Genomic DNA, 26,285 nt, shown 5'->3' with positions numbered 1-26,285 from the left:
TTTCCTTTTTTTGTAAAAATTGTATTCTTAAAAATGTAGCAACTATGTTTTGAAGGAAAAGAAGGCAAACAAAACCCAATGAAAAAACTTATAAAAGGAAAAAATAAATATATATTTTTTTGATAAGAGGATGAAATAATTATTTTTTCATACATATAAATATGAATTATGTAAAAATAAAATAATGAAAAAAAAAAAAAATTTTGATAAATTTTTATTATCTTGTGTTACAAATTCGTCTTCGTTTAAGAATCTTTACAATATAAATCATGTTAAATTGAACAGGAATTTTGTTAATAAATTCAAAAATAAATGTTTTTTTTGTTCGAATAGTTTTCACAATTTTAAATTATATAACAATAATATTCCCTATACTTATTATAATAACCTTTATAAGTATGATCAAAATCGAGGTATTACATATTTGAAAAAAATATATACAAGAAGATATACCAACATCAGTGAATTAAAGAGTGTAAATGAGAATCATACAAAAGAAAATATATTAGATAACCCAATTAATATTAATGGGTGTAAGGAAAGTAAGTATGATGAAGATAAAGACATTTTCCATAATACTGTGGAGGATATAAAATGTAAAGTTCCAGGCAATTCCAAAAGCTGTACTAGTACAAAGACTGGAAAAAAAAACGGAAATAAAAAGGCAAAAGAAAAAAATAGTAAAAAGAAAGAGGAAAATGGAATTACTGAAAAAAAGAATCACAAGAATGGTAATAAATCAAAGGAAGGTACAAAGGAAAAGAAGACTAAGATAACTAAAAAGGATAATGAAAAAAAAAATGAAAATAAGATAGTTCATGAAAAGGTTAAGAATACGAAAACCAAAAAGACAAAAAATGATAAAATGGAAAAGATAAAACCAAAAAAGGAAATGGTTGAAAAAAAAAAAAAAAAAAAAATCGATATAAATGAATTAGCTACACCTATATTAGATAAAAATATGATTAAAGAAAAATATTTTAAAGAATATCAAGAAATAGGTGTAAAAAATAATATAATAATAAATAAATTGGATAAAATAGAAGATATAGAAAGATTTGTTAGTGAAAATAAATCATTATTAATGTTTGGAAATATTTTAGCATATAATAATTTTTTATATGAAATATATGATAAATTTTCAAATTCGGATATAAAAAAAGTGAAGAAAATAATTAAAAATTATAATAAGTTAACAAAAAAAACAGATCAAAGAAAAATAAAATTTTTCGAATCCTTTTATGAAATATGTCCAAAAGAATATAAAGATGTGTTAACTTGTTTATTTATTCAATCATCTGACATTTTAAAGGAAGAAGATATTAATAATACATTTTATTATGACCAAATTATAAGTAATTATAAAGATAATGAAGGGAATATGGTAATAGAAAATGAGTCAACAAATTTGGAAAACGAAAACAACAGCAAAAAACAAAAAGACAATAATTATAATGGTAAACATAAAAATAATGAGAATAACTATAATAATAAGATTGTATATGATATTGATGTTAAGTTTAGTGATAATGATGGAAACCAAAATATTAATGAAAATAATTTTATTATTGCTTATAATTTACCAATAATAAATTATGATTTGTTAAGGGAAGAACTTAAAGAAACCTTTTCTTTTTGTGGTGAAATAAAAAATATAGAATTTTTTAACGACCGACTTAAAACAATTGATTTGAATTCACTGAATGAACAAGCTATTTCAGAGAATGTAAAGAAAAGTCCAAATGTGAAAAATGATAATAAAGATACAGAAAATGGTTTATTAAATTGTGAAAAAAAAAAAGAAAAAAAAAAAAAAACAGGACGAAATAAAAGTGCACAATCACCAAATACTGTGAATAACAATGTTAATAATTATACGCAACTTTATGCAATAATAGAATTTTATGATAAAGAATCAGTAAATTTAGCAACTAGTGATTTTTTAAGAATCTTTGGAATTTTTTGTTATAAAAAATTAATATATGTTGATAAATGTATAAATAAAAATATTATGATAATAACACATTTACCATTTCATTTACATATATATAATATTTTATACATTTTATTAAATGCGTCCGTGTGTAAACTTGATATGAATAATAAGCAAAGAGACACTGGTTATAGGTTAAATAGTGTTAATGTGCCTAATCAGAATGACAACACATTTATGGGTCTTCGAGACTTAAAGAATAATTTGAGTAAAAAATTAGGAGGGTTATTAAAAACGAATGAAGAAAAAAGTGAACAAAATAATACAAATGAAGAGATGAGAAAAAGAAAATGTGAGTTTCTCCTACGGAATAGTGATATAAAAATTGAAAACAGTGATGATATTTATAATATGTGTAATAGTACCAATTTTGATGTTTATGAGCATATATATGAAATATCAGAGAAAAGTTTTTTAAAATTTAAAGATGAGAATATTATTGAATTGAAAATTCCTATAAATGGTAATGATGGTGTTGAAGAAAAGGAAAAAGTTTTTGAAACATTTTCTGATTTTTATCAAAATAAAAATAAAAGACTAAAAGAAAAAACATTAAATATTAACAATAATGGAAGGACAATAATTCTACATTTTGATAATTTTTCAAATTTATATAATTGTTTAAAAACATTTAAACATATTTTTAAAAATAAAAATTGTATGATCTTTTCATTAAATTTAAGGAGATGTGTATACATAAATGGTGAAATTAAAGATCATGTTCAAGTTAAAAATTATAGGAAGCAAATGGATGCTTATTAGAGATATATAGAAATATATAAAAATAAGATGGATATGTTTTTTTTAAAAAAGAACCGTTTATATTTCAAAATATGAATAGTAACTACATATATTTTTATAGACATGCATAATGTTGTACATTGTGCTTATTTGAAATTTGCTATAACTAAACGGTTTATTTTTCATTATTTTTTATTAATTTTTTTGTGCATAATTTAATTTTCTTGTTTGACATTTTTTTTAACAATGCATGCCTCGAAAAATGTTCAGGCTTGGTTCTCAAAGCCAATATTATTTTTTTTAATTAATTTTAATTTATAAATTTTATTTTAAGTTTATTTGAAATTTGTCTTTTTCGATACAAAAGTAATGATTATTATCATGTAGGAAAAAATACATAACTTAATTTATATGCATATAGATTAATAATATGAAACAAATAAAAATAAATATATTTATAAATATTTTTGAATAATAAAAATAGTAATATATATATATATTGCATAGTTCGATAATAATTTAAATAAAACACATATGTATATGCATAGAACATTCGAATTGTTTAAATAAATCCGAAACCCTCCTTTCCTTCCATAATGGCTCTTATTAATTTACTTCTTAGACATTCTTTAGAAGAGTATTCTGGTAAATCAAGTTGATTAAAGCAAGTATGAGCAGTTGGCAATCTATCTTCTCCATAAGCTTTGTATATAATCATTTTTTGTTCTCCTCTCATACCCATTAGATTTTTAAATCCTCCTAAAGGTACTCTACTTGTTCCAGTAACAAATTGTAAAAATGATGCTTTTTTATTTTCATCAAATTCTTCTAATACTTCCCATAGCCAAATAATTTGAATAGAATTAGGTGTGTAATTATGATATTCTACATTTTCTTTTAAATCATTTAAATCTATAGTTGGTATACCACTAATTAATAGTTCCAATTCTTTATCATCAAATATAGATATAAGTTTAGGTTGTATTAGCTCTTTGAAACCATCCATAAATGCTTCTAATTGTTCTTTTATACTATTTGTAACTTTTAGTTCACATAATAGTTCGATATATTTATGTTTATTTTCATCTGTTACAGGTATATTTCTTCCATTAGGTATTAGATCTATAATTTTCGTTTTACCAAATTCATCTATTTCAGTACTAAAATTAATTTCTAAATTTAAATCTTCTAATTTATATTGTGATATTTGTATTAAGCTTTTATAAAATTCAGGATCAACTGATTCAGCATCTGCTGGTAATATTTTTCTTCCAAGCATATGTTTATAAAAAGATCTACAGAAATAAGCATCAATAACTTGCCCATCATATATAGCTTTAGCAATAAATTTCCCAACAAATTTAAAAAAATGTAAATGATCTGGATTAATATATGATAAAGGGTTTGGATGATTAAATTCACATTTTTCTCCTTCTCTACAAAATAAGGCATAATTAGGATTAAATATTTCTTTAGCTAAAATGGAATACCATTCTCTTGTTAATCCTCCTGCATCTACACCTTCTTCATTTTTAAATGTAACTACTAATTTTCCCTTTAAATCATTACCTGATTTATTTCTTAATTGATAATATGAATCAGTAAATACTTTTTCTCTTCTTATATTTAATTTTATTGGCTCACTTCTAGCTCCTGATTTTAAATATTTTAATTTTTTTCGTAAATATAGTCTTTTATTTTCAAAGTTTATACATGATGAAGTTAATTTTATTAATGATTTAAAGTTATGATGTAATAATATAGGTGTTTGTTTTATCAAACTGTTAATAACTCTTCTATTTATATATACAAATTGTATTAATTTTTTATGTCTATTACTTATTTGTCCTTGATCTTCAAGTTTTATTTGTATATATTCATTATTTTCATCTTGGTCATTTTCTTCGTCATAATAATTTTCTTTAAACATTTCAAATTCGTTCATATGGTAATCATTTTGTTTCATGTTCTTTTTATTATATATACTTATATAAAATGGATAATCTTCATAAGCTAGTTTTTCATTTATTTTTATGCTTTCAATATTTAAGTTAGCTACTTTTTTTTCTAAATCTTTAAATTTTCGTAATTTATATTGTGAAACAAGTATAACTTCTTCTATAAATAAATATGCTTCCATCAAAGGTAATAAATAGTTTAATATAGTTGGAGGTGGTTCATCACTATTTTCTTTTTTTTTTTCATCATCTTGTTCATCATTTTGATCATTTTCATTTCTTTGAGAATTTTCTACTCCTTCATTTTGTTCATGTTTTGTTATGTCGCTATCCAAATTATTATGGAAAAATATATTTTTATCAGGAAGGTTAAAGTTGTTATTTTGAGGATCGATATTTTCATTCTTCGTTTCATTATTACATTTAAATTTATAATTTTTATCAATTAAGGAATTATTTATAACCTGCATTGTTTTATTAAATTCTTCCCATAATAAATCGATATTAATTGAAAGGAAAAAATCAGCGCATATATCAAATTTCGATTCTTCATTTATTTTATTATTTTCATTCTCATTAGTAGCATCATCATTTTCGAGTTTGTTTTTTTTATTTGATTCTGAGGTAGCATCATTAATTTCAGTGTTATCATTTGCAATATTAGAAGTTTCATTGTTGGGTGTTTGGTTATTATTTTGAGAATTGGAATCTGTTGGATTGTCTAATTTAGAGTTTTCATTTTCACTATTAGGTTTTGGAATATTTTTTTTTTGTTTTTTGGTCGTTAAACTGTCAATTACAGAAGGTGCATTAAACAATATTGTAATTACCCTATACAATGCAATTAGTTTTTGTTCTAAACTGTCGGAATGATCAATTGAATATAAGTTGAATGTTTTATTATTAATAGAGTTTACAATCTTATTTAAATCATATATTATTCTTTTTATTAATATATGTGTATGATATTTTAAGGTTTGGATAATTTGTCGTTTTAATTTATAATGTGAAAAAAATATGACAGCAATTTGTATTAATAATGAAATATCTTGTTTATGTGCTTGTTCTAAATTATTATTACTATTTATCCATAAAAAGTTTGTTTTATAATTACATATTAATTTACTTAAATTGGATATTGCATTTATCGATATAATTTCTAATAAATAATATGGTTTTAATGTGTAATCATTTTTTTCAAATTCATTTGGTTTTATATTCTTTATATTTAATAATAGTTCTTTATTAATTTTTGATGCTGTATTATTATTATGATAGAATTCATTTAAGTTGGAATTTTTCTCTTTTTCTTTTTTGTCCTTATTCGATGATGTATAAGCATTTCCTTCATTATTGTCTTCATTGTTTTGATTATCCTTTATATTACTATCATTGTTTTCATTTTTTCCATTTGTGTTGCTAGCTATTATTTCGGAGCCATATGCGTTAGCATCTGTATTATCATTTTGTATGAGTTCTTCTGCATTGGTAATTATATATTGTAAATTTTCGGCATATATCCATTTTGTAAAGTTTGCATATGCATATTCTTTTTTTGCAGAATTTATTAAAATGTTATATATGACTGATAATAAATGACTTATTAATTTTTTCGAAGTCAAATATAAAGAAGAATCTAATAGTTTAAATAATATATTTATAGGATAATCATTATTTAATTTTTCCAAATTTATAATATTATTTGTAAACATTGTGTTAACAGTTTTGGGTGTTTCCATTTTAGGACGTTTTCTTTTCAATTCATATTCTAATATAGCTGTTTCATCATCTGGAATATTTTCTTGTTCTTTTTGTTCATTATTTTTATTTGATATATGATCAAATTTATTATTTTCGTTATATTCGTTTAATCGACCATCCTCTGTATCTTCAAATTGATCTAACTCTAATTTGTCTCTTTTTCTTTCTAGTTCATCTAAAAATGATCTACATCCATCAATACTTCCTCTTTTTCCATCATTTGTTTTTTGCTTTTTCTTTTTTATTTTATGTTCAATTTCTTTTGGTATAAACAAAGCAGGATGTATTAATTCCATTGAGAAAAATGATGTAATATGTGGAATAGTTATGAGTAAAGATTGAACTTGTTCTAAAACTCTTTCTGCTGATATATAAGATGTAGTAAAATAATTATCTGAAAATAATCCTAATGTTTTTTTATTTACATTTTGATATAACATCTTTGGTGGGAAATTAATTACATTTGATAGTGCTATATAATTTGGAGAATCTGATTTTCCATGTAAATCTATAGATGCAGACCATAATATATTCATAAATAATTGAAGTGTATATAATTTTGTTTTTTGATAAGAACAAATTAAATTACAAAATAGTGTAAACATAATTTTTTTATTTATTTCTTTTTTTAAAAATAATAATCTACATATATCAATTAAAGCTTGAGAAGGAACAGGTTCTTCTAAGCATACATATAAAGCAGTATCATTTTCTTTGTCATCATTTAGTTTATTATTATTTGATGGGAATAAATTTTTTAAATATTTACTGAGAGAAGCATTATCTTCTTTTTCTAATAATTTATCATCACCCATTATATTATAATTATGATCAGCATTATTAGTATTATTGTTATTTGCTCTATTATCATTTCTTCTTAATTGTCTTGGGTGATTAATATTAGTACCATCAGCATAGTTAAAGTTAAAATTATTTCCATTGTTTGTTATATTTGCATTTGTTATTCTGTGTATTTCATTATTATTGTTACCACTTCGATTGTTATCATTATTCGCGTTATTATTTATATCATTATTATCATTTACATTCATTGAGTTAGGAATAGGGATAAAATTTCCTCTAATATTATTATTTGCTCCTAAGCCCATACCCGGAATAGATATATCCGATGATCTTGAACCTAAAAAGTTGTCAAGAAATCTCGAAACTGCTATATTATCATAATTTTCATGACCTGTATTTATCATAATAATTGGATTATTATTATCATTATAAGTTATTCTGATAAAATTATTTCTATTTATATTTGGTAAAGAATTTCTTATTGGAATATTGAATCTTCGTCTACCACTTAAACTATTTCTGTTTCCTGGGAAAAACATATTTCGATTGTTTCTTGGGCTTCTATCATTACTACTAATTATTATGCTGTTTATGGCATTTACACCATTAAAATTATTATTTGTATGACTGTTTAAATTTGAAGGTGCATTTATGAAAACCGAGTTTGCTAATCTACCCTGTAAACTTTCTCTTCTACTTAATCTACTAGAGATAGGCATATTTCTCATATCATTTATGACAATAGTATCTCCATCATTTTCATCTACTTCGTTGTGATCACCATTTATAATAACCATTCCATCATTTTCATCTCTGTCTAATACATTGGTTATATTTTCTATAGGAATTATAGTGCCTTCATCATTTTCATCATTATCGCTATTTTCGCTATGCTCGTTATTTTCATTATTTTCGTCATTTTCATTATTTTCAGCATTTTCGTTATTTTCTGCATTTGCATTGCTAGATTGCACATGAGCATCACTATTTTCATTAGTTTGGCTAACGTTTGCTGGTCGATTACTTGTTGTTAAAATGTTAGGATATCTGTTATTCAATGCTGAAAATCTTAAATTTCTTGATTCTTCAATCATTTCTTCTGTTAATGTTCTTATAAATCTCAAACTTGCTGAGGATAAAACATCTCTCCTTAAATCTGAAGTTAATGATTCTATAAAAGCTATATTTGTTTCATCTTGAGAATCTGCTCTTTGTCCTTTATTTCCGATAATTCTTTTTTTGATTTCGGATCTAACACTTGAAGGTAATGCATCAAGATAGCTTTTTTTGATACTATTATATATTCGTACATTTTCATCATGTTCTTTATTTGTTTCATTATTTGTTTCTCCAGTTGGTGGTAAAGTATTGCCAGTTTCATTTTGGGTAGCTGTCGCATCGTTAGATTCGTTTTCTGGTAATACATTGGAAGATTGTTCTTGTGATTTGATAAATTCTTTATACTTTAGATATTTTTTATATGTTTTTATTGTTATTTTTTTGGCGTTATTTATATTTTCTTGCTCCTTTTCAATTATTTTATTTAGAGTTATATTTTTCAAATGTTGAAATATTATTTCTTCTATTAAATTAGTTGGAAGTTCAACAAGAAATGTTCTATCAACATTTATAATTTCAAAAAATTGTTTTTCATTTATTCCTAAAGAACAGCAAATTATAAATATCGATTCAATTTTTAGCATTCTATCAAATAGTTCATCATAATTTATAGTTTTATAATCCTCTGGGTCTTCTTCTTCATCTTCTGGCGTGACTTCTCCATATGCATCATTTATATTAGAATTATTAAAGTCATTTGTGTTTGGCTGTGGTTCTGAAAGAAATGGTGGAGTCAGGTCTCCTTCAGGATCTAAGTCATCATCTAGATTATCTAATATATTTCCAATTGGTGATTCATTCATATTATCTTGGTTGATTTGCGCTTCGACGTTTAACTGTTTTTTTGTTTGATCCTCTATTTCATTAGCATTATTGATAGACGTATTGAGTGGTGCCTCGGTTTGTGAGTTAGTAACATTTTCAGTCAAATTGCCACTAGGATCTTCAAGTTTTATGCCTGACATTGCATCATCAACTTTAGCTGATTCTTCATCATTTAGTATGCTTTTTTTAATATCTATTGGAAGTTCATTTTTCTTTTTCTTTTTTTCTTCTATAGACTTATGAATTTTGTCTATAATTTTATTTTTTTCCTCTACTAAATTATCAAATGGCAAATTAATGTTAACTTTTGGAACAGATTTGCATAATCTGTTATACATTATATTACAGATATCACTTTTTAATTTCTTGTCATTATCTAAGATTGAATCGATTAAAGTAAATTTCTCTCCTTTTTTAGAATCCTTATTATTGGGATCTTTTTTATCGTCTTTATAATTTTTTCCATTGTCATCAATATCAGATGCATTCTGTTCATTTTTATTTTTGTTCATGTTGTTTTCAGATTTATTTGAATCGATATTATTAGTAGGGGAGATGTTTTCTATTTGGTCTTCTGCATCTGTTGGGTCAGTTATTGGGATAGCTCTAATAGCATCACCATTAATTCTAGCATTTTCATCAATTTCGTTAGCTTGAGAAATATTAGAACCATATCTTGGCATATCATTGTTGTCATTAATTGGAGCGTCATCTTCAATAGATGGAGTGCTTCTAAAATTGCGCATATTAGAATAATTTAAGTTTCGAATAGATGCTAAATTATTATCACTTATATTATAATTTCTAATATTGTTATATAAATTTCTTAGATTATTATTAGTATTATTCATATTATTGTTTGTATTAGCATTATTTATATTTTGTCTATTATTTGATAAATTATTAAAAGGATTTTGTCCCATCACGTTATTCATTCTATCATAATTAATATGATAATAAGTTAATCCATTTTGATTTGACTCATTATTTCCACTAATTATATTTCCACTTATATCAAATCTGTTGACATTACTTATGCTGTCATTATTTCTCACTCCATCTGGTAAATGTAAAGTTGTGGTTATCGCATTATTTATTGGATCAGATCGTCTTCTATTAATAGTTAATAAGTTAGAGCAAAGTTGATTCATTAGGCTAAGTATATTTGTACTATTGATTGGTGAATTGTTTATTCGACTTGGAATATTATTATTAATATTCATGGCTCTGCGTTCTATTATGTTTTCGGATACAGGCATTTCATTAAGAGATGATGGATTGGGAACATTATCAGTTGAAACAACTTCATTTTGTTGATTTTCTGTAGTAATTAAATTATTTGTATTTTTTTCACACGTTGAACGTATTCTTCCAGTTTCATTCAAATACATTATACTATTATTTTCACTTAGCATTGTGTTAATATCTCTATTATTATAATTGTAAAAATGATAATATAAATCGATTAAATTAATATCATATTCATTATTAAGATTATTATTATTTGATGAATTATCATTTGTTTTTGGTACTACATCAATAGCATCTTCCTCATCATTTATTTTATTTTCATTACAATTCGATACGACGTTACCATCATTTTCGTCAATTTCCCCAGATAAATATGCACCGGTGTTTATTTTATTATTGCTTCCATCATTTCCTTCCTTCAAGTGTGTATTACTATTTATGTTACTTTCACTTGTTAGATTTGCGTAACTATTAATGATCGCATTATTATTATCATTTTCTATTTTCATTTTAGTTGTATCATGATCAGTATTATTTATTTTATCAGTTTGCACTAGATTGGTAAAAATGTTAGCTTTTGATGTATCATCATGTTGTGCTTGATTAAGTAGATTGTTTAAAGAATTTGGATGATTATTGGACATGCTTGGATATTCCGTTTTTATATCTCTTTCATCATTTTTTGTATCTCTAGCCGATTCAATAAAACCCAAAGAAATACTGTGTTGCTTTTTATTATTTTGGTCACAATCATCAATATAATCATCATTATATTCATCTATATCATCATTAATGTTATAAGCTCCATCTTCTTCTAATAGTATATCTAAAATTTGATGTTGATTTTCATTACAATTTAATAATGAATTATCTACATGTATTTCATTATCAATTGAATCTATATTATTATTATTTGATATACCATTATCATCATTTTGATTAATACTAAAGGTACAATTATTTCCTTCAACATCTTCTTCATCAATTTCTTCCTCTTCCTCATCATCATCTACTTCATCATCATTATCAATATCATCATCATCCTCTTCATCATCTTCTCCATCATCTTCTTCATCATCTTCTTCATCGTCTTCTTCATCATCATCTTCTGTATCATCTTCTGTTTCATCGATTTCTCTTATTCTATGAGCACTTTGTTCGTCATCTAGATCATGACTAGAATCTGAATTTAAATTTAATCTAGATACTATATTATTATTATTATCTCCCATGTTTGATAGGTTTTCTTCATTTTCATCTACTTCATGAGGTAATAATAAATTATTAGAATGATCATATATCTGATCTTCATCTATTATATTACTATCTTGTACTAAATAAGCATGTACATGTAAACCTCTATTATTATTATCATCATCATCATGCTCATGACTATTTTCTTCCCCTTCATCTTCATCATCATCATCATCTTCATCATCTTCTTCATCATCTTCTTCATCTATATCAACGTCTTCAATATCCAGTTCATCATCGTCATCATCTTCATCATCATCATCATCTTCATCCAGTTCATCGTCATCATTTTCATCGATAACTTCAATTTCGTCATCATCATCTTCATCCATTTCATCGTCGTCAATTTCGTCGTCATCATCATCATCATCGTCATCGAAATTGTTATCATCTATGCTATGACTTTCACTATCATCTTCATGAGGTGTATTAGCATTAATTCTGTTATTACTGATTCCGACTTCTTGGTCATAATAATTTCCTTCATTAAATATATCTTCATTTCTACCATGGGCATGATTATTATCATCTTCTTCATCGTCCTCAGTATCTTCTTCTTCATTATCTATATCTATTTCATCATCTTCATCTATATAATCATCATCCATTTCTTCTTCATATTCGTATTGGATATCATCATCATTATTACTATCATCTTCATCGTCTTCATCTCCGAATATAAAATTTTCTTCATGAGATGCATCTGAGCCTTCTGAATAAGAAATATCTGAAGAATCTGAATTTTCATTACTTGAATCTGATCTAAATCTAATATATGATGGATTTAAAAATGTAGAAGATGATATATTTTTTCTTCTTTTATTTCTTTTTATTTTATTATCATTTTTCTTTTTTTGAGCATTATTTATTTTATTCAATTTTATCATATGAGAGTTTATATTTGGACTTTTAATAGGATGTCCCATAATTGATGATGATGTCAAAACAGATAAAGATCGTATAATAGATGTTGCGGTATTTACAAAATCATCTTTTCCATAATCTAATTTATTTAACAAATTGCATAATGAATTTCTAAATAGTACTAATTGTTCTTTACTATATGCAAACACTTTTTCTGTTTCTTCCTCTTCTTTATTATCATCTGGATTTTCGCCAATTCCCTTTTTATTTCCTCCACTACTTTTGATGACATATTTTTTGATGCTTCCAATACTACTTCTTCTTCCATGTTGGTAAAGTTTATCATCATCATTCTCATTGTTAGCTTTTGTATTTTTTTCAATCTTTACAAGAGAATCTAAAAGTTTTGATAAGTTCTTTGTATTTTTTAATATTTGTTTATCTTCAACTACTATTGAGTTTTTTTCAATTTTAACATTTTGATCTTCATTGATTAATTTAAAAAGTAATGAACTTATGGCATTTGAGAAAACACTCATTACTGTTGTGAATGCACTATTATTAATGATATCTTTTTTTTTTTGAAAATTTGAATAAATTTTTAATAAGTGGACAATTTCAAGTACTACTTTTTTATGAATATCATAATTAGAATTATGAATATCAAAAATTAACTGAACAAAATTAAATATATGTTTTATATATGCCATATTTTTAGACTCATTATTATTTAGTGATGCATAGTAAATATCTATATTGTTTGTGAATTTTTTTTCAAAATTGCTAAATGAATAGGGGCTATATATAATAGGATTGCTCATACAAATAAATTGAGGTAATATTCTTTTAAATAAAAATATTAAAAATGGTGTAAAAGCTATATTATTGTAATTATTTGTTTGTGTTTGATCTGGATTATTTATACTATTTTTATCATTATTAGATTGTTTATTAATATCTGATATATTTGTGTTATCCGATAAAAAGGGGAATAGGCAACTTCTAAAACTTAATTTAGATGCATCAAAAATAGAAAATAGTTGCATATAATTTTGTAAATAATATTCAGATATTTCTTTATATGAATTTATGGAATCTGGTCTTGTTATTTCTGTTTCTGTTTTGGTTTCGTAAATATTTTTTTTCGCTATCATATTATTGCCCAAGTTATTAATATGAGATGTGGTACTTACATTTTTATTTTTTGTAAAAAGCAAATTAGTACTATTTTGCTGAATCGAACAAATTTTATTATCCTTTGACCCGCTATTATTTATATTATTTCCCATGTGACTTGATTTTTCAATTCCATTATTGAAAGGTGTATTATCAGTAGTGTATAAATTATCTCCTTTATTGATAGGAGTATTATCTGGTTGAATAAATGTTTTAATAATTTTTTGATTAAATGGTGGCATTTTAATCAAGTAAACAATTAAATGTTTAAATGTTTTGAAAATTAAATTAATAATAAAAAGTAAGTTATCAGCAGTTAAGGCAAATGGATACATAACTTTATAATCTAACTCATTATCAAAATCAACATCATTTCCATATATTTCCATTAATTTTTGATTAAATTTAAGTCTTTGTTCTTTTTCATTTAATTTTGTTACTCTTGTTTTACTTTGAATAATAGTGAACAAGTTTAGGAAATCTATCAATGTTGCTAATATATAAAAATTATAAAAATTATTTTTCATATAATATTTTTTTAGACATTTTGTACTATTAGCTATGTCTGATAACATATAAATAGATTTTATATTTTCTGGTATTGGTAAACAATTTAAATAATATTGATTTTTACAACTTTTTTCAAGTAAATCCTCAATTTCATTATTATTAATATAATCTATATTTGAATTTTTTTCATGAAAATTTTTGCCAGAATCAAAATCGGAATTTATTAAAATACTTGGGTCATATGAAACATTAACTGAGGTATTCATAATATCTTCATATTTATCTTTTTTTGGATTTTTAACATATTTTAGATTGGGAAAGAAACATAAGCTAGTTAATATTTCTTCATATAATTGAGGATTTTTAAATATAAATGGATATAAAGCTTCATTTAATTCACTCAAAGATACTCCTAATGCATTTATAAAATCATTATTCTTTATTGATTTTAAATCATTTTTTTTCATGAAGCATTTAACTGGTATTCCATGACATAAGAAATATGATTTCAAGCTATATTCTATTTTATTCATTATTACATAATTGTCTGTAAAACATTGAATTAATATATTTATAAGTATAATAAGCATATCTTTAAATTTTGCATGTTTTGATATTGTTAGAAGAATTCCTAAACTACTTTGACACATATTTTGTAATATTAATTCATTAATATCAAGTTCTGAAATATTATTACTACTACTTTCATTTTCACCTTCAATATTTTTTTCTTTTTTAAATTGGCCTATCTTATGAATATCTGTTAAACCGTATTCTGTGTTATTTTTTATATCATTTTCTGATTTATTTATTTTTTCAAAACAATTATTAGTATTGGTACTATATGCCAATTTAGCTTTCTTCCTTTCTTCAATTTCAAAAACTTCTCTAAAATGTTTATACACATTTGGAGGTCGATAGGAGAGTAAAAATACAACATTATTATAAGTAGTCGTTAAATATTCTATAATTTGTAAAATACTTAAACAAAGTTGTGAATTATATCCTTTAAAGAAATGTAATGTATCGATACATATTTTTATTATGTTATGTTGTTTTTCTGAAGATATAAATCTTATATTTTCCATATTCAATTTCTGCGAAATATTTATGCCATTATTATTTGCATTGATTTGGTTTGATAGAGATAATGCCATATCAAATATTATATTATTATTTGAATTTCTTTTATCATTGAAATTGTTAATTTTTTCAGTTTTAGTAAAAAGTAAGTTATCTTTATGTATTATAGAATTTTTTTCTGTTTTAAGAGTAGTACCATCTGTTCCTATATTTGTTGAATAAAATGATTTTTCTTCATTTAAATTTTCTTCTTTTTTTTTTTTAAATAATTTTTTATTTTTATCATTAAAATTGTATAATGAATAGTTAATAATTATTTTATATAAGCACATAAATAAAGGTGTGTAAAAACATGGTGGTTTGGAATATAATGAAATAAATTTATTTTCTTCATTTTCTAATGATGAATTATTAATAGCGTTTTTTTGATTATATTCAGAATTATCTACATCGAGAAAATTCCAATAAGGTATTAACATGTTATTTGTTTTTATAGATTGATTTACAACTAGTCCTTTATTATACATTATATTTATTTTTTTATCTTCAAAATTGTTCGTTTCATTTGTTTGGTTTATTTGCTCATCATAATTTAATATATTACTTTCATTGCTATTTTCTTCGTTTTTCATAGCACTTATTATTTGGCTATTGTTGATATATTCATTAGTATGTGTTGGATCATGAGAAATATTTTCTTGTTCATTATCATTTATATTTTGCATGGCAGTATTAATAGAGTTATTGATTTGTTTAGCACACCCAGTACAATTTGTGTTTTCATCAGGTTGCCCGCATGTATGTATTTTATTGTATTTTCTTTTTTTTTTGTTATTTTTGGCTAAATTATTATCACAATTTGTGCATATTTCTGTATTACTTACATTTAGAGTATCTTTATTTATTAACATTTGTGAATTGCTAGCTGTTTTTTTTTGAAGCATAGTTGGTAATTCATTTTGTTCTGTTAAAAAGTGATTAACACTATTTTCTACACTTTTTAAATATGATATATTAAATTTTTGTATAAAAAAAATACAGTAATCTATTATATTCCTATCTATATGTAGAATAATATTTTTGGCTAGACTATATTTATTTATAATATTAAAAAGAGTAAAGTATAGCATGTACAAACAGAAATGGTAAGAATATATTTCCATATCTCTTTGAGATTGATATATTATATCCATATCCCCTTTGATATATTTCATTCCATATAATGAGGATTTCACATCATTACTTTGTTTATTTAGATCTGCATTGGTTGTAATATTAGTTTTCTGCTGATTATTTATTTCTTCATTATTTATTTTACTATTTTGTAAGTTCGATTCTGCCATATTATCATCACTATGATTGCTTGTGTCATAATCGCCATGCTGATAATTTTCGGGACGATTGTTGACGGAATTATTTCTTTGATTTTGATTATTTTCATTTGAAGTAGTATTAGTAATGTCTATATTATTTGTAGGATTATTTAGAGAAGTATTAGGATTAGTTTCATTGCTATTTGAGTGGGTCATATTATTGAGAGGGTTGTGTGTTTGATTTGTTGTTCCTTTCTTTGCTTTTTCACTTTTTTTTTCATTTTTTGTTTTTTTTTTATTAAAGTACATAAATAAATGATTACAATGGTAAAATGGTTCGAATGGGAATGATTCATCATTTTTTAGCATTTTAATTTTTTTTGAAATATTTTCAATAAAATAATATAAAATAATAATTTTAACATCTTGATGATTAAATATTCTACTTTTATTACTATTTTTATCATGTATTGTTTTTTTATATTGATCTAAAAATAGTTTAACTGATTTTTTATCAATGTCTATGACTAGAAAACTTAGGTATAGATTCATAAATGATAATTCATTATATGGAATTGTAATCATTATATTTATAAGCATATTAAATATGTATTTATATATATATTGTTTAAGTATTAAATATTTTTCATCGTTCCAAAACTTTTTAATTATATTATTTTCATTATATGAAAGGAATATTTTCTTCTTCAATAATTTTAAATAATATTGTATATAAAAGATCATATTCTTTTTATTATATGGATCCATAATAGTTTCAAAATAATGTAGTCTTGCATGTTTTCCTTTTTCTTTTGCTTCTTTTAATATTTCATACATGAAAGGATATTTTCCTAAAACATATTTATCTTCTTTATAGAGCATATTATTATTTTGTTCATTTTTTTTATTACTTTTTTTTCCATTATCTGTTTCGGGCACTTTTTCAGAATTTGTATCAAACCCTTCTATATTGTTATTTTCTACACGATTTATAGCTGCATTATTTTCTGATAGTGATTGCATATTGTCAATAAATGAATTTAATCTAAATGCATCTTCGGATCGATTATTTCGTCTACTTCTATTATGATTTGTCGAATTTCCATCACTACTATTTTCATCAGATCCATAATAGAAAGGTATTTTATTTTCTTTATTTATATTATGAGATGATGTATCTCCTTTTTCAGTTTTTAAAGAAAATGGATTATCTTTTTCTCGTGTTTTATCTAAATAGTTTAGTGTAGAGTATAAATCAGTTGTTCCTGAACAATTTAATGAATCATAAATATTTTTTTCATCAAAGCCCATTAATTTTAATTCTTGTAATATATCAATATTTGGATAATTATACATCTCTTTATCTTTTTCTTTATTTCCTGTAAATTTTTTATCTTTCATTTGTTCCTTTCCCCAAAATTCTAAAAGCTTAGGTTCGGTATCAATAGAATGGTAGATAAATTTTAGTATTATTTTTAAAAATCCAAAAATAATATTATTGTTAAAATTTATATATATATTATTTTTTCCTAAATTATTTATTTTTACACTAGTACTGTTAATATATGTTAACCACATAAAGATATTATTTGTTATATCACATTTCACTGATCTGATTGTATTAATTACATCTAAATAATCTAAGGTAAATGAAAAATTATTATTATAAGTAAAATATTTATCATTCTCATCATCTTTTTTGTTACTTTCATCTTCCTTTCTAATATTTTCGTCTTCTTTTTTATTTTTATAATTTTGTTTATTATTGGTAAATCGTGTGTTATTTTTATTTTGGATAAAACTATTTTTTTCTCCATTTCCATCTGTTGTAGTAATAAAATCTCTAGATCCATTTATTTTTATTTTTGCATTTGAATTATGATCATCTTTATTTGAATAAGAGTGAGGATTTTGACTATCATCAGGATTATCTTCATTATCTTGGGGACTTGTTTTTTTTTCATGTTTATTGTTGGGTTTTCCATATGATCGATTTAATTTTGTAAAGGGGTGTAACATTTTTGAGGTAAAGAAAATTACATTAAACTTTCCAATACTTATTATATTCATAAAAAAGTCTAAAAATGTATTTATACTTTTTATAGTTATTTCCATATATATTTTGATTGTATTTATATCTGATTTTGCAAAATATTGCATTAATCTTATTACATATCTTACAAAATAAGTATTAGTACAAGTATAATTTTTACTTATATGTATAGGTATATAGCTTGTAAAATTAGAGTAAAAATTTGGATTCTTTTCATTTTTCATTTTTTTAAAATATATAGCTAGTAAAGATATATATACACTCATTAAATAGTTAAACATATTGAAAATAAAATCAAATGTTCCAACTTTATATAATAAATCTAAAAAGTAAAAATAACTAACAAACTCTAATTTACTATCTGATAATAATTTATGTAATGTATTTATTAATTCTGAAATATATTTAACTGTTTTTATAGGTGTATAACTATTTATATTTATTTTGACTTTTTCCATTTTATTTTCATTTGAACATTTTTTAGAATCATTATGGCTATTTATATTATTACCAAATCGTTTATTATTATTTATATTGCAACTTCGATCGTCATTAAAAAGCGGCGTTTTTCTACAGCCATTAATTGAGCTAATGGCAATACCTGTTCCTCTGGCAAATTGGTTACTATTGTTTTGAGTATTCATGTCATTCATATTATCTATATCGTTAAATGAAACATTAGGTATAGAGTTAGCATTGTAAGAATCGGATGTAATTGTGCATATGTGAACTTTATTATAGTCACTTAATTTATAATTGGAGTTACTTTTTATTGTTTGATCTATGATGTTGTTATTTTGCCTATTCATATTGGTATTATTATAATTACAGTTTTCAGAATTGTTTGCCTCAAAAATTGCCTCTTCATTTGCCCCTTCTGTGCTCATAAGATCTTTATTTGGCACAACTTTAGTTCCAAAAAAATTAAGGTTATATTTTTTAAATAATATATCTTCCATATAAAAATATTCTGGATAAAATGGATCAATTTTTTGAGTATGAAAATTAATATATGGTGTATAAGAATAATCATAGATATTAAAATTTTGTTTATTATTTTGAAAGTTTTTTCCGCTATTTTTTAATCCATTTTCTGACCCATTTCCATAAATATCCTCAGTAAAAAAGTTAGTGCACTCGTTACTACAATTGTTATCTAAATAATTCATTTTTTCTAATGTTATATGATCAGATAATATATTATATAGAGAGTTTGAACCGATACAAGAATTTTCATGAATAGGCTTAGAAACTAAAGGTACATTCAACATACATTTTGTTAAGCATCGAATAATACATAGTAAATGTTTTTGCTGAATTATATTATAGTATATATAACTGGAATTGCTTTTTAATTTGGCTTGTTTTGAGTGGCACAACATATTTAACATAACAAAAAAACTTTTGATAATTACAAGCAAAGATTTTAAGGATTCACACATAACATATTTTGATTGATAAGGATAGCTAGTATGGATATTAACATTTTCGTCATTGATATAGTAATCATTATATTTTTCACTTTTTTGCTTTACATCATTTTGTTCATTTCCATTTGTATTGCCTTGTTTAGATTGATTCATACATGTGTAATATATTTTTAAAATGTCTTCCCGACTCAATTTTTTATTTTCAGAATTTTTATTACTTTCTAAATCGTTGAGAGCACTATTATTAGTAGGCAAAATGGTAGGATCACTGGTTGTGTTATTTTTCTTCGTTTTATTTTCTGAATTGTAGAAGGAAGGAAAATATTTTTTAAATTTTGATTTTTCTTTCTTCTTGTGTGCAACAATTTCTGAAGGGGTTTTACAATTTTTATGATTAAATGAATTAAACTCTAATAAGACTTGAGAAAATGTATATTTATAAATAGCTTTATAAACATTATCATCATTTTCTAGTAATTTTAAATGATCTGTTAATTTATAGTCATTTTGATCTATGTCATATATTAGATGTGTTTTTATTTGATTATTATTTAATTCATAAGCATTATTATTTACTGAATAACAAAATAATGAACGAGTTGAGCAAAATAAGTTATATAACAAATAGTCTGATTTATTTTGATTTATTCGAAGTTTCCTTTTTATATGTTCATGTATAGATACTTTATCTTTTGATTGTAAAGAAACATTATTTGATAAGTCGTTTGTTTGATAAAAATATAAATTAAAATAAAAATCATATACACTTTCTATAGTTATAAGTATATCTGAAAATATTTCTAAAACTTTTTTATTTGATAATTCTGTAGTTTCATATAATTTATCTTCATTAGCATATAATCCTTTTGTATCTGCATATGCAGCGATCAAAAAATATAATATGTTAAACAAATGAGTGATACAATGTAAAATCATTTTGTTTCTATCGATAAAGGGTCCCGAAATAAAACTGGTTTGAGACAAATCATGATTTTGCAACTTATTAAAATGAAATTCTGGGGTTACATCGTTAATGTTTACATTATTTGCTTCGAATTTTTTAATTTCAGACTGCTTGACAACAACTATATTCTCTCCCAGATCAAAGCAAAGTTCGCCCTTAAAAATTAGATTAATGTATTGAGCATATTGTAAAAAGTTAGTATAATTGTATAGGGGGTATAAAAACTGATTACACATATTTTTAAATGATGTGTATAGATATATCTTTAAAATAAATGAATAAATAGGATGGTATTCAAAAATACTTAAATAATTAGGAGGGAGACTAATAATATTAGTAAAAGACATTAATATTTTTAATCCATTTAATTTAATAAATGCTTTTACCCATGATCCTTTCATATATGATAAAATGCATCTACAAACAATTGATAATCTATCGAAAAAGAAATTATCTTTACGATGTTTATATTTATCTATATTTAAATCATTTAATTTGATATCATTTGGTTTTTTTAAAAATTGCTCAACATGTTTTTCTAAATAATTATAGTCTATACATTTCCAATATCCTAAATTTATACCTTCAAAATATAATTCTTTTAATAACATAATATGGAAAGTTACAAAATCTTTCATCGTAAATCCATAATTTTCTAACTCATTTGCAATATTTCCAATTGAAACAGCTATATCACCAAATCGATCATAAAAAAAATAATCTTTTTTTAGTACAAAATAAAATAGATTATATATAGGACTGTATCCCAATTTTTTCATAGCAGATTTTCCAATACTATGTATAAACATAAGGGATAATAAAGATGGTACATAAATTAGAACCGTTTCATTTTTAAAATTATTTTCATTTATACTATTTAACATAGCATTTAATATTCCCTCTTTTAATAAGGTAGATAATATTGTTGGATCTTCATAAATATGTTCATATATAAATCCTAATATATATCCATATATACATAAACCAAATTTATATGGATATTTTAATATATATTTAATTATTTTTACTGATATATAATTGTTAGTAAATATATCAATTAATGTATCTGTTGGTGAATATCCTTTTAAAGCCAAATTTAAAGCCTTTATAATTATTTTTGTAATTTTTATTCTTTCATTATATATATGTAATTTCATCCAAAATGTAAATCTATTTAATATTATTTCTTCTGATGTTTCCATATTAATATCGTATTTTTCAAAAATATTTCTTAAGCTTGAATTATTTATAGAAAATATGGTATCATAATTTTTTACTTCCTGTTGAGACAAATCTTCACTTTTTTTTGGAATTTCAATTTCCATATTATTATTAGGGGTAATAAATGGCTGGAAAATGTTATTCTCATTTATTGTAGGATTATTATTATATTGGTTAATGAGTTTGTTCTGTATATAATTATCTACGTCTTCTGCTTCAATAAATGTTTGATCATATTTTTCATAAGAGAATGGAGTAAAATAATATTTTAACATATCATTTTTATTCATGTGATAAAAAGAATCTGATATCATAAATATTTCATATTGAAAACGGTATAATAATACTTTATATAATTCATCTTCATTTTTTTCAGTAAAATAAAAGTTTGGTGTAAAATCTAGTAATGTTTCCATTATCCTTAGTAATAAATGTACTATAGGTAAATTAACTGTATAACTATCTTGTAAATATAAAGGGAATGACTTCAAAGTATTTTGTTGTGCTATTGTCAAAATAGGACATGGTTCCATTATACATGTATGATATAAAGTTAATAATTGTAACATCATTGATATTTTTTTTTTTTGTTTTTTATAATCTTTGAAATATTTTTTTGTAACCTTTATAAATTCATTTTCTCCATTTTTTTTACAATTTTTTATATTATCTATTATTACATCTTCGCTTATATAATTTTCAAAATTTGTTTCATCAACTTGTTCATTTTCATTATTAGCTGAAATATGAGATACGTTTTGTTCATTATTTGGATTAAAAATATCATTTATATTATTACTAATTATCAATTGATTGTTTTCAACTTGGTTAGTATTTAATTGTGATTGGGCTTGGTCTGTTGCGTTAAACGTTTCATGATTGTGTGTGTTGATTAATTGGTTTGGATTATGTAGAACATTATTATTTTCTAGAAAAGATTCAACTTCTCTATTTATATAAGATCTTGATGGGGATATAATTGATAGATCAGAAGAATTTAAATTTGATAAAATTGAAGATGACATAGCATTTTCAGGAGATTCATTATATGATTCTATAGGATCTCTTAAATTATTATTAGATAAAATTTCTGATCCTGGTTCGTACATATTTATTTGAGGAGATTGATTGTTTTGGAAAAGATAATTATTTTGTGACTGTAGATTAGGATTAATATAATTTTGAGACTTATTTATATATAACTGATTAATATGGTTTATACTGTATATTTCTTGTTCACTTTCTTTCATAATATATAAGGGACATATATTTTTTTGTATAACATAAGGTGATAGAAAATAATTAAGATAATATTTAAGAACGCTAATAAATAAACCACTATGCAATCTAAGACCCAATATATCTGAAACTACTTTATAATGTATATGTGATTCAATAGCCGTTGTTAATAAATCAAATATAATAGATAAAGTTTTATTATTAATATATTTATGATATTTTAATATATATAATATTTCTTGTATAAAAATATTATTACCAGGAATAATTTGTGTATATAGTATCGAATTAATTGATAAGGATCCACAAATAATTAAATATCTAAGATTAAATAATTGTTTTCTATATTTTGGGCATATTAATCCTATATATATTCTTAATTTATGTCTTAAATCAAATTTTTTTTTTTCATTAATATTATATTTATTCACAATTTGATCATAAGCATTTTGAAGTACATCTTTAGAATCATTGTAACTAACTTGATTTGGAAATATAGATGTAAAATTAATTTCATTATCATCGATATTTAATGTAATTTTATTTAAATCAATTTCTTTATAATTTATTAAATCTAAAAGTTGTTTATTTTCTATTTTAGAATAAATATTATTCATATATTTTTTATCATTAAAATCATGTAAATAATATAATATTATTCCTGATATATAATTGTTGTCATTTATATTACCAATATCTATATTTATATATGGATGTAAAAAGTTTGGAACTGGTATATTTATTAATGCTGATAAGGAGCTTATTATTTCGTTTATTTTGTTTTCATTTTTTTTAGTTTTTTTTATAAATAGATAATAAATATTTAAAATATCAGCTGATAAAATTGATATCTTTGGATTAAAACACCATAGTAATGCTAATAAATGATCTAAAGAATTATATTTAGATTTGTTAAGACAATTATCTAATATACAATAAGTAAATCTTAAAATTTCTTCTACTAATTCGTCTGATGGTATAAATGAATCATCTGGGCACGTTGCGTTTGTATTGATATTTCCATTTTCTACATTTACATTATTTGTCTCTTGATTAGCAGCATTTTCTTCTTTTTTGTTTAGCTTATTATGGATAATATATTTTTGTAGTAAATCATCAAACCTATTTAATACAGGGGCCCATGCAATTAAATCTGATTTAACCCATACCCATTCAACAAATGGAACTAAATGGTTTAGTAGAGCTTCATTATTACATGTTGATAAGATGTGTATAAAAAATTTTTCTTCCTTACTAATTTTGTCGAGCATCAAAATATAATTGTCATCTTTGGGAAGTTGGATTTTCATTGTTTACTCATAATTTAGAAAATAATAAAACAAGTTAAATATTTAAAGTGTATAAAATAAATCTTCGATATATTATAGGAAGCTACAAATTAATACATGGCCACGTCCTTAAAAATAGTGTTACAAGAGGGTCGCAAACAATACACTAAATATATGTAATATTTTGTAAGCTATTAAAAAAGAGTATTAAAACGACAAAACGAGTACTATACTATTAATGGACGGATTAAATAAATATTACATGAAAAATTGATGGATGTACTTATGATTATGATAATATGTATATACGTGTATAATATTATATAAATATGAAGCGTGAGGATTCACACAGAAATATTTCTCTCTCAAAAAATACGAGCATGTGTATGTAGGGATAAATGTTTAAAAATGTAATAAAAAGTGATTGAGCTTTAATTTGTCAATTCAAAAATGAAAAAATATATATAAAGATGAGATAAATAGAAACGAGAGGAATTTTCAACGTTCTAAATGAAACACATATCAAAGGAATATTAATAAAAAACTGTATGTGTTAATTGTAGAGAAAAAAAAAAGCATATAAACTATATTATGATCAAATGAATTTTAAAAAATGTATATATAATATTGTAGATAGTAATGTATATGAAATTTGCTGAATGTATATAATAAATAAATTATTGCAAAGAAAATATAAAAAATAGCCTTAGCTAATTTATTATATATATATAAGTATTTTATACATATAATATTTACTTATATATGTAGTTTTATGTATAAATAAAATATATAATTTCACATATCTTTAAATAATTAATTTTTGTAAAATTAACTATAAATTTTTCTTAATGATAAAAGTTGTTTTTTTATTTTTCCTTATAATAAGGAGATATGCTTATAAATGAAAAATTATTTATCATATGTAAAATATGGGGTTTTATTTTTTTTTTATTTTTTTCAAATATAACTGAGGGGGCATTTAATTTTGTGGTATATGTTATGTAAATATATTATATACATATACAATACATATATACTTTTTTTTTCCATTTATTAAATGCGTACATAAGGCTATCAAAATGTTTGGGGTACATTCTATTTTTTTTCATTTTTGATTTTAAAAAAATTTAGAACAAAGTTTATATAAACTAGGGAAATAAAAATAAGCAGGAAACAGTATTTATACAATGACATAAATACATACATTCGTGTATATTTTATAAATATATGCTTACAAATGGAATATATGTATATATGGTTTTTATTAAAATTAAAATAGCGGTAAACAAATAGAATAATATAAATTTCCATATTGTTAAGGAAAAAAAAAATTATAATAAAATAAGCATTGGAAGGGTATATTCCAAAATTATCCCAATTAACCTAGCATACATTTTTATTTGCATGTACATATAATCATGTATGTAGTTGCCTCCA

The 26,285-nt window shown here is 23.1% G+C and overlaps 2 protein-coding genes across 2 annotated transcripts; one reads left to right on the top strand and one right to left on the bottom strand.

The window, feature by feature from the left end:
- Nucleotides 1-184: 184 nt before the first annotated feature.
- Nucleotides 185-2,755, top strand: PVVCY_0700450 (conserved Plasmodium protein, unknown function; the record flags this gene model as incomplete). The annotated part of the gene is made up of 1 exon (XM_008628003.2): nt 185-2,755. The coding sequence occupies one exon, from the start codon at nt 185-187 to the stop codon at nt 2,753-2,755; it is 2,571 nt and encodes an 856-aa protein (XP_008626225.2).
- Nucleotides 2,756-3,296: 541 nt separating this feature from the next.
- On the bottom strand, nt 3,297-24,869 carry PVVCY_0700440 (E3 ubiquitin-protein ligase, putative; the record flags this gene model as incomplete). The annotated part of the gene is made up of 1 exon (XM_008628004.2): nt 3,297-24,869. The coding sequence occupies one exon, from the start codon at nt 24,867-24,869 to the stop codon at nt 3,297-3,299; it is 21,573 nt and encodes a 7,190-aa protein (XP_008626226.1).
- Nucleotides 24,870-26,285: the final 1,416 nt, after the last annotated feature.

Source organism: Plasmodium vinckei (genome assembly GCF_900681995.1).
Source record: "Plasmodium vinckei vinckei genome assembly, chromosome: PVVCY_07".
In the NCBI taxonomy this organism is placed as follows: Eukaryota; Apicomplexa; class Aconoidasida; order Haemosporida; family Plasmodiidae; genus Plasmodium; species Plasmodium vinckei.
Note: the sequence above shows the minus strand (reverse complement) of the source record. Positions and strands in the feature narration are given on the sequence as shown.